General features: G+C 39.9%; 1 protein-coding gene across 2 annotated transcripts in view; it reads right to left on the reverse strand.

The window, feature by feature from the left end:
* Positions 1 to 9,358, reverse strand: part of plxna1b (plexin A1b) — a 142,927-nt gene extending 133,569 nt beyond the window's left edge. For both annotated transcript variants that reach the window (XM_077245611.1, XM_077245612.1), the window contains exon 1: positions 7,995 to 9,358. In XM_077245611.1, coding sequence (XP_077101726.1) covers positions 7,995 to 9,170 — 1,176 coding nt within the window. In that variant the 5' untranslated portion in view covers positions 9,171 to 9,358. The remainder of the gene's footprint in view (positions 1 to 7,994) is intronic.
* Between the last annotated feature and the right edge of the window lie 1,088 nt (positions 9,359 to 10,446).

Here is a 10,446-nt window from a genome sequence, read left to right on the forward strand (position 1 = left end):
CTTTCTCTCTGTCTTTTCTCTCTTCACCTCCCCTTTTCTCTTTGTTTTTCTTTGTCTTAATCCATCCAGAAGAGTCTCTACCTCACAGCAGGAAGAAAGGAAACAGAAGAAAAGAAGAGGAAGACAGGCATCAATTCACTTAGCAAACTCACTTTTTCTCCTCTGAGCTAAAAACCTGATGTCAAGCAGTCAGCCACTTCACTCACACACTCACACTCACGCGCACACTCACACGCGCACTCACACACGCACTCGCTCTCACTCACACACCCGCACACGCACACACACACAAACACGCACTCACTCATGCACGCACTCACTCATGCGCACTCACACACGCGCGCACTCACACGCGCACTCACACGCGCACGCACACACTCGACGCACACACACACCCACACGTACGCGCAAACACACGCACGCACACATGTACTTGTACATGTACTCACACGCGCACTCACACACGCACGCACTCACACGCGCGCACTCACACGCGCACACTCACACGCGCACTAACACACGCGCACTCACACACACGCACGCGCACACACTCGACGCACTCACACGCGCACTCACACACATGCACTCGCACACGCACACACTCGACGCACACACACGCACACACACGCGCACTCACACGCACTCACTCCACGCACTCACACACGCACACTCACACGCGCACTCACACGCGCACTCACACACGCACACTCACACGCACTCACACGCGCACTCACACACGCGCACTCACACGCGCGCACTCACACGCACACTCACACGCACTCACACGCGCACTCACACACGCGCACTCACACGCGCACTCACACAAAGCCTGGCTGGAGGATTTATAGCTTTGAAAACATCAAAAGTAATTTAATTCACCATATTTATGCCATCATAAACTGAGCTGAGTCTTGTGTCGTCAGACTTTTAACTATTAGCATAAAGGCAAATCCCTGTGAAAACCCCAGAACACAAATTATGGAAATTGGTATCGGATAGATTTTTACCAAGTTTGATGCAATGCATTATGGGACTGTCTTCTCTAAAGAGATGCTCTTCCATTCCAAATGTTTGTAGGATTTATTTTATGTTTTTGAAAGAAGTGTCTCTGCTCATCAATGTTTATTTATTTGATCAAAAATACAGTAAACGCAGTAATAGTATGAAATAATATTACAATTTTAAATTATCTATGTGAATATACGATAAACTGTGGTCTTATTATCTACCATGTGATCAAAGCTGAATTTTCAGCATTACTCCAGTCTTCAGTCACATGATCCTTCAGAAATCATTCTAATATGATGATTTGATGCTCAAGAATCATTTATGATTATTATCAATGTTGCAAACGGTTGTGATGCTTCATATTTCAGTGGAAACCGTGACTCTATTTATCAACGTTTTTTAAAATAGCAATATTTTATAGCACTATAAATGCCTTTACTGTCATTAATTTAATGTGTTCTTGCTGAATTATGTGTTCAATAACAATAACAACAAATCTTACCGACAACTTTTGAATGGTAATGTATGCGATGCATCTCAGGTGTTCATGACACAAAGACCTTATTCTGCCTGAAACAGAGCTCCAGTCCCACTGCTATTTCACACTCGATTGATGCTGATGTGATGCAGTATTCTCTCAATCCTCATGGGTCACGCAGAGAAGATGAGCGTTACATTCACTCAAAAGTGTGTGTGTGTGTTGAAGTAATTACATTCTCTCACACACACAAACACACATTCACACTTTACTATTGAGGTGAAAACTAATGCAGGACTAAACAGGCTGCAGAAAGATAAACCAAAAAAACACACACACAAACATAACTCCACGACAATAGGTGTGTGTGTGTGTGTGTGTGTGTGTGTGTGTGTGTGTTGCTTTCAAACTGCTGATTATATGTCTGCCCAGGGCAGAGGCGAAACCAAACACAACACACTACATTCCAGAGGGAGAGAGAGAGACACAGACACACATGTGACTATGTAAACTATGTTCTAACAATTTTGTGCGTTAAACGAGTTATTAAACACACTCCCCTGATCTGATCAGTGTGAATCATTCAAGCAGCACCAGCTTTTCAACATTCTCCTCTGATGAGATTTAAAGGGCTGATTTCTGTGTTTCTGCGGTGCTTCTGTCAGACGTACGGCAGTAAATAGGTTAATAAGCAGTGTACTTAATCTCTGACGTCAAGCAGGATGCCAACAACAACGATAAAAAATGTATGTCACAATGTCAAATTTTTTTGTGTTGTGGTTTCAAAAAACGTAATACATTTTTTATCTGATAGATTATATAAAACTAAAAGAACATTTATTTGGAAACACAATATTTTTTAAACATTACTTACATTTTTTTCTCCATGGACTGCACCAATGATAAGCAGAAACTTTGATTTCCATTTAGATGGTAAAATTATTTTCTTAGTTATTCTAAACTAGCATAACTCCTGAATTTAAATGTAAAATTTTAGAGAGATTGTTATAAGAAAGGCTCCAAAAAAAAAACCTATACACATTTTGGATGCAGGTTTAAGTGCTTCAAATTAAACTTTCGGACTCACTGGGCAATAATTATTTGGCACATGAGCAAAATCGTTTAACTCCCTGATCAACATCACTAATTGCCTAGTTAGTTGTTGGATGACTAGTCAACCATCTGGGATGTTCCCTAATTGTTTCACACTGAAATTTGGGGTCAGTTGTGTAAAGGCCAGATTTATCCATGATTTAAAATAAGATAATACGATAATAATAAGGCTAAAAAGACAGTGAGCACAGTGTGAAGAGCCTATTACAATTTATTTTGAGACTATAAATCCTGAAAGTGTAAAAAAAACAGAGTTTTTGACAGAGTTTCAAGAGTCTTGAATGGTTTCTAGTGTTGAAGTATTTAGACGTCACACGTTCAGCCACTCTGTATCAGTATTGCTTCCCAGAAACTTCTTCCATTCTCTATTAATCCACCCGCTTAGGGCTCTACAGATAGACTTTAAATATAAAGAAAGGGAAAAAGATCAAACCGATTTGGAACGAGTCAGAAAAATAAAAATGGGGATCTTTATCTCTAAGTGCTTGGTTAAATGAAAGCCATTCTTTGCCATTGAAAGCCCCAAGAAAGACAGAGCGAGTGAAACGAACAGAGACGAATGAGGAGAGCGAGATTAAGAGTGAGCGAACGAGAGGAACGAAAAGCAAGCCCTGGTCCCAGAGGACCGTGATGGCAGAGAAGATGGGATCAAGCCTCGCTAAATGAATTAGAAAGCATGAGCGAAAGAGCAACTCATGAAATTTACTCAACTCCCCTAATGATGTTCCTGTCTGACTGAATAATGGAAGCACTTGGGAGAAAGACAGCAAGAGAGAACGGACGCAAAAAGAAACAGGAGGTGGGTGACAGGAAGAGTGCTTGTGATATTTATATTCTACAACGTTTTAATGAAGTTAGACACAAGCTAATAGTGTAGTCGAAGTACTCGCACTGTAGTCCTATCCAGTGTCGTCCTTATATTTGCATCCCATCCCAATAAATAGACGCTACTAGGGGTGTCACGATTCTCCAAATCCTCGATTCGATTACATTTTCGATTCTAAGGTCGAGGTTAGATCCGATTCTCGATTTTTTTTTAAGCACAGGTTGCTGTTGCTCCTAAAAAGCTGACATCAGTTCATCGTAATCTCACACATCTCTGTTATTATCAGTGAAGCTGACTGCACAATGAATCTTTCATAATATAAAGCCTACACTTTGTTTGTTATAATTAGAGGATATGCCAGCGTACAGAATTCAGCACTGAACAAAAAGTCCGTTTTGAGCGGTGAGGTGAGTATCTTAAATGCTTCTGATTGGTCATTGCGTTCAAGAAATCAACACATATGTCTGTGATTGGCTAAATCGCTCAACGCTGCAAACATGTTATAAATAGAAACTCTGGCCTGTAAATCGTTTCTATTTTGTTTTAGTTGTTCTTGTTGCTTTTTTGCAACAGATGAAAAAAATGTATTAGTTTTTATGTTTTATTCATAGATATTTCTAGTTTGCGGGAGTCTGCGAATCATTTTATTCTCCCGCATACACAGAGTGAGTGCATTACCGCCCGCGCTCGCACTCGGCCATCAAATCTAGTCCCGCGCCGCACTCTATTGCGTTGGGAGTGCACGTCTATAGATCAAGAGCCCGGCCCGAGGATAGTGACAGGAAATATCGGCCAAGTTCGGGCTCGGGCATAGAATCCAAGTTAGAGGACTCACAGCCTTTCAACACGTGTGTTTTTTCCCCGCGCCGTGATGAGTCGTTCATGAACGATCCGTTCATTGCCTCTGTCACGCGACAAATGAACAAAAGACTTGGAAGGTCAAGTATTAATGTTCCCTGTAAATTACTTTTGACTGCATTATAATGATTTCTTAATTCAGAATATGATCAAGATTGCGTTGGATGTGTTCGGGGAATTTGCCTGTTAAAAGTAGAACATTTAAAGCCAAAGAAATGACTAGAAAAAAGATTAGTTAATTTTGATGAACGAGATTGAACAATAGAGTCAGTAAAACGATCCGAACTTTCCATCACGGGCGCGACATGGGGGCGTGGCAGTATCGACGATTCCATTTTTTATTTCGATTTTTGAGTTTGTGAATTAATTTCGATCGATTTCGATTTAAAATAGAAATCGTGACACCCTTAGACACTACTAAAGAGCAGTGTTTCTCAACTCCAGTCCCACCAGCCTCACAGAATGTTTTAGACGCCTCCGTATTCAACAACACTAGGGGCCAGATTTACTAACAGCTTGTTATTAAATCTGGCGCCAAACCCTTTTTTGGCGTCAAAAAAGTACTGTCAGGATTTACTTAAGACTAGTGATCGACCGAAATTGATTTTTTATAACCAATACCGATTATTTGCATGTTTATGTGCCCGATAACCGATATGAAGAACCGATATTTATTTACTGTTATACTTCTGTTTTTGACACAATTATTACAACACAAATGAACTGAACAAACCATTTTATTTAAAACAATCACTCCCTCCAATATATATATATATATATATATATATATATAATATAATCACTCCCTCCTATATAATATATAAATATAAAACTTTATATTTATACACAAATAAATAGAGGGGTCTGAGTCCAAAAAATAAAGTGCCTTTGTTTAAAAATAAAAGCTTTGATGAGGTAAAAAATAAAGTAAAAAAATTATTCTAACATACTAGGGGGAAAAATCTAAATTACATGAATTTTAGTAGCTATTTTAGTAGTGTAACTTAATACTCCCAGTTAAGCAGAACTAGGTTGTAGTGTAGAAAACAGAGTCTTTCAGCATTCTGCTCTGTAAGCCTGCTTCGTTTGTTTTCATAAATGGTAAATAAATCAAATTACAATAAAAACATTTATATTATTACATTATATAATTTATATCTAAATTATACATATAATTTATAAGCATCAGCAGCAACAATGTTAACCATAGGCAAAATAAATGTTAAAAGTCTAATGTTTTCATATGGAGAAAATAATGGACACAGGAGTCATATCACCTTTGCAGAAATGTAATTCATTTTAAACAGTTTTAGAAGGTTTATGTGCCGTTTAATAGGTTTAAACTAAGAGTGAGGAATAATTCACTGGGTAATATTAATTCACTGAATAATATTAGCTAGAATATAAAATTGTCAGGAAAGTAACAAACAAAACATCATATACATCATTGCATTTTCCAACTAGTATGTTATTAATTATTAATAATATCTTTGTAGGTCTAGATCATGAAATGCTTTCTGACAAAGTGCTGTTTATCTATGCATTTTCACAGAACTATATATATAGGCTACTCAACCACGATCGCGCGTGCAGATAATAAATAATTAATTTCCACAAAGCGGTATATTTAGATGTGTATTAGCGAAATAATTGCTATGTAGTAAATGATAATATAATCTAGGGAGTTTAAACAAGATAATCTTGTCAAAAGTTTCATTCAGTGGCCGTGCTTGAGCATTCCTGATCATCAACCCAGTGAGTGCTCAGCAATATGAACAAACTTTTTTTCGAAACTAATGGTGAGCAAATACAACAGATAAACAATTAAATTCAGCGCTTTTATTTTCAACATGCACTCATTCATGTCTGTTTTATTTAATTCATGTAAAGTTACGTCTTTATTGGGGCAGGACATGACGGATTACGCTACGTGACTCCATGAGTTCGTCTAAATTTTTTAGAACCAAGCTGCATAAAGTATATCAGGCATTTATGTCTCAAACATCATTTCTGCATGCCTGTTATGTTAAATAAAGTTGAATAATTAAAGCAAAGCAAGTAGAACATATACTTTACGTGTGCACAGAGTTGTTGTTGACTGATCTCCTCAGACGCGGGCTGCAATGGCGGAATTCTCAAAACGGCCACAAGATGGCGCCGTTTATCGGCAAATCTGATATTACAAAACCGATACCCGATTATGAGAAAATGCTTAAATATCGGGAAAAATATCGGTAAACCGATACATCGGTCAATCACTACTTAAGACACGCAGTGAAAAATGAAAGCTGAAAAGGCCTTGAGACAGTTATTTTTTGCGGCGTACCTTATTGCATCGGTTCCCAACAGGGGGGTGTCGGCCCACAAGGGGGCGTCAGCGAGCTCTTTGGGGGGTCGCGTCATATTTTGAAAAGTGTTGAACAGTGAGCATTAAAGCAGAAGTCCGCAACTTTTTTTGTGTTCAAAATGTACTAAATTGATATAATGAGCGAGTACATCATGAATCCATTTTCCAAACCGTGTTTTGTCTTATCCTTATTTGTCGCACCGCTGCAGTGTAGCCCAGTGACTCGTCATATACATAAACAGAGAAGTAGCTCCGGCTACAATGTTCTTCAGCAAAACGCATTATTATGTTAATAATCGCATGTTTATTAATCACTAGAGCGCCAAACGATCAGATTACATTAGCTAATTTTATTCACAATCCTCTGGCTGACCAAAAAATGGGTTTTCAACAAGGTCCCAGACACCAGTCATTTTGATATATCCTATATTAATTATTTTTTCCCTACACACCAGTGTGAATACTGATATTTTTGTTATTGCATTTCAAATAGGGCCAATTAATAGGCTACTCCTAGGCTTACGTTTTTAAATTACAAATGGCCTACTGATGTTTTTGTTATAGTATTTTCAATATTATACGCTATTATTTGTGCATAAACATATCTGTTTAAAGTAATAACAGACTGTTTATTTAAGAACAAAACATTTTGTCATCCTTGCTGCAAGCTAACCAGAGCGACAATATCATTAAATGTGAAGGGGGGCCCTAAAATATTTTCTTGGGAAAAGGGGGTCTCAGACAAAAAAAGGTTGGGAACCACTGTCTTATTGCATACGCATTCGTAGGAGTTTCCCTTTCAGGCACAAAATTTACAAAGGTTTGCGCTCATCGTTGTACTGGTGTTTACGCCATTATTTACCGCCCCAAAAAGGCATGTCTTAAACCAGACGCTACCTGGTAGATTGCGTTGGTCATTATAGAAATGATCTGACCGCGTCTGTGTTCTTTTTTTTTCAAATTTGCGTGTTGTCAGTAGATCACGAGCAGAACCCATCGGCGCTGTTTTGGAATTGCCCCACATTGTTTAGTAAATCTGCCCCTAGGAATATGATGAGTTAAATCAGGTATTAAGACATCTAAAACATTCTAGTAGGTGGGTCTCCAGGACTGGAGTTGATAAACACTGCTATAGAGGACTTCACTAGGCCACTCCTAAAAGTTCCCAGTTGTCCTACCCATACAACCCTAGTCTGATCTACAATTTCTACACTCATATCTAATCACAATCACCCTTTGCACCAAGATAATGGAAGCTGAACTCTAGCAGAGGACATTACTGAAGCACACTCATTCATCTAACCCAACAAATCAATCGTCATAGCCATGCAGTGTGTCTTAATTGCCTGCCATCAGAGGCTTACCGAGTTGATGCATGGTAGCTCCTTGTTGAGTAGCCAGGGCAAAGACAGCCTGCCCTCTCCTCTATAGCACGATTGAATCCTTTCCTTGATCTTCTCCTTTATTTTGGATAGCGTGAACAGGCAGAGTGCTGACTCTTTTGGGGGTTTGGCTCGGTTCTTCTGGCCTTGGGAGAAGACTGTAAACAATATGTCCTCTTGCTCAGACACTCCCAAAGAATTTGCGAGTTGCCTTCCGGGTTTGCTCAAGTAGGCGTCCTGGATCAGTCGATACTCTACGCCATCTTTGGTGCATCCAATTGGGAACTCCACGTAGGAATAGAACCTGGGATCATCGATACAGAGTCGGACGATCTTAGAGGTGAAGAACTGTTCTCCGCTGGCATCAGGAGAAGTTAGTTGGGTATCCAGCTGCAAGGTCAAGTAGTAGACAAACTGCTCACTGCTAAAGCTGTATATGTAGTAGATGTCAAACGCAGGGAATTTGGAAAGCGTATCCGACGGGATCTTCAGCTGCGACGAGACAAACTCGTCCTGGTGGACAAAGCTGAACATGTCAGCATCCTCTTCATTGGCCATCAACTTACGGCTGGAAAGTGTTGGGAAGTACTCCGATTTCCCATCGATGGGCGTCCCAATGAAAAGCTTGCTGGTATGACCCTCAGAGATGATGACGCCAGACATGGTTCCCGACTCAGCCACGCTGGAGAGGTAGTGTTCCTTACGGTGTTGTGGCTCGCCAAGCTTGAAAAGGTTATCCAGGCGCAGAAACTGACAGATGCCTTGCGAGGTGCTTCCACAAGCAATGAGTCTGTTTTGGGGATAGTCTATTAGCAGCAGTTTGTTCACATTACTATTTGGGGAAAGGTCATGGGGGCATAATTGTACACTCGGAGGTGGATAGCATTTCTCGTTGTCCACTACCGGACCCGTCTCATGACTCCTCAACTTGGTCAAATTGCTAGAGAGCTTGTAGATCCAGTTTACCGCGCCAACATAAACATCTCCTGTCTTGTTATGGATGGCTAAATGCGTCAGACCCCAGTCAGGGGGCAAGAAGGACTTAAATGGCTCTGGTGCTCCTCCAGAAAGGTGGGGGGAAATGCAGATTGTCAGCAGCCCAAGGAACATTACAGTCCTTGGGCCAATAATGCATTGCGGCCCCTGCTGAGGCCACATATTTGCGCTGGTCCTCACAAGTGAAAGATGTGGTGGTCCACGCTATTAGTCTTCAATCTGGGACTTTTAAACAAACTCAACAAATAAGAAAGGAAGGCAGGACAAGCCTAATCGATTTAATGCTTCCTTGCCTTCTCACACAACAGTCATCCACTCCAACATCCAACTTAATTCCTCGTCCGGGGCTCCTGCAGGGCAAAAAAAAAAAAAACACATTATGAGTGCAAATGTAACATATCGGATTCATTATGCATCATTTCTCAAAGTCAAACAGTGGGGAAAGAGAGTCAAGACAATATCTTTCAGTTTGCAACCAATCATTTAGAACCGTGTGGTCGAATGAGGCGAACCGTGTCAACTTTTAATTACCAAGACTGATAGCTCTGAGCGTGAAGATGGATTAGAGATGTACTGTAAACAAACTCAACACCACAGCTGCAGAGTTGGTCCCGCTTCAGTACTGGCACAAGACATCCATCATCACAAAGTGTCTGACAGCAGCTTTGTGGAGATCAAGTATGCAAGTATATAGCAGTGTACCTTTAAAAAGGCCCTGAACAACAAACAAGTCTAAAGTAAGTCTTTGACGTCTGAGTTGCTTGAAGTTGTTCTGAGCTTTACAAGGGCAAGGAAATGACTTTGTCCTGTTTCAAGTCAATATGAAATGATTTATACAGCTTTTTCTATTCTAATTCACAGCCCTGAGAACATACATTTCTCAGTCTAAAACCAGTAAGAGTTCCATAATGCGTTATGATGATTAATATATGCATTATAACGATGACATCTGTTCATCATGATTATATGATAAAAAATTATTTCACTAAAATGTGGTAAACTGCACTTAAATATGATATACAGTAATTACTTGTAGTAACTAGGCCCTAGGTTTAGATCAGAGCTCCTCAAATCCAGCTCTGGAGAGTTATTGCCCAGCGTTAATGTCTTCGGAGTTACTAGAAAATTACAGGAAGGTGTGTTTGATCAGGGTTTGAGCTAAACACTGCAGGGCAGTGGCTTCACATCCAGCCCTGGTTTAGATGTTGCCATTTAAGTCAACAGACCAACAAACTCAGGACTGATATCACAATGAATACAGATTTGGACTGGTAACTCAATAGGGTGACCAACCATGAAACCACAGGTTAATCCAGAGAAACTACACCTGTAGTTGTATTGGATAAAAGCACTTAAAAATGAATACCCAATTAATTGTTAGGAAAACAAATGGCAATTGTGCCAATGCCAGAAAATAAATCCAAACAAACAGACAAAC

Source organism: Siphateles boraxobius, unplaced genomic scaffold (genome assembly GCF_051911475.1).
Source record: "Siphateles boraxobius isolate OS27281-9 unplaced genomic scaffold, OSU_SipBor_1 27, whole genome shotgun sequence".
Lineage (NCBI taxonomy): Eukaryota > Metazoa > Chordata > Actinopteri > Cypriniformes > Leuciscidae > Siphateles > Siphateles boraxobius.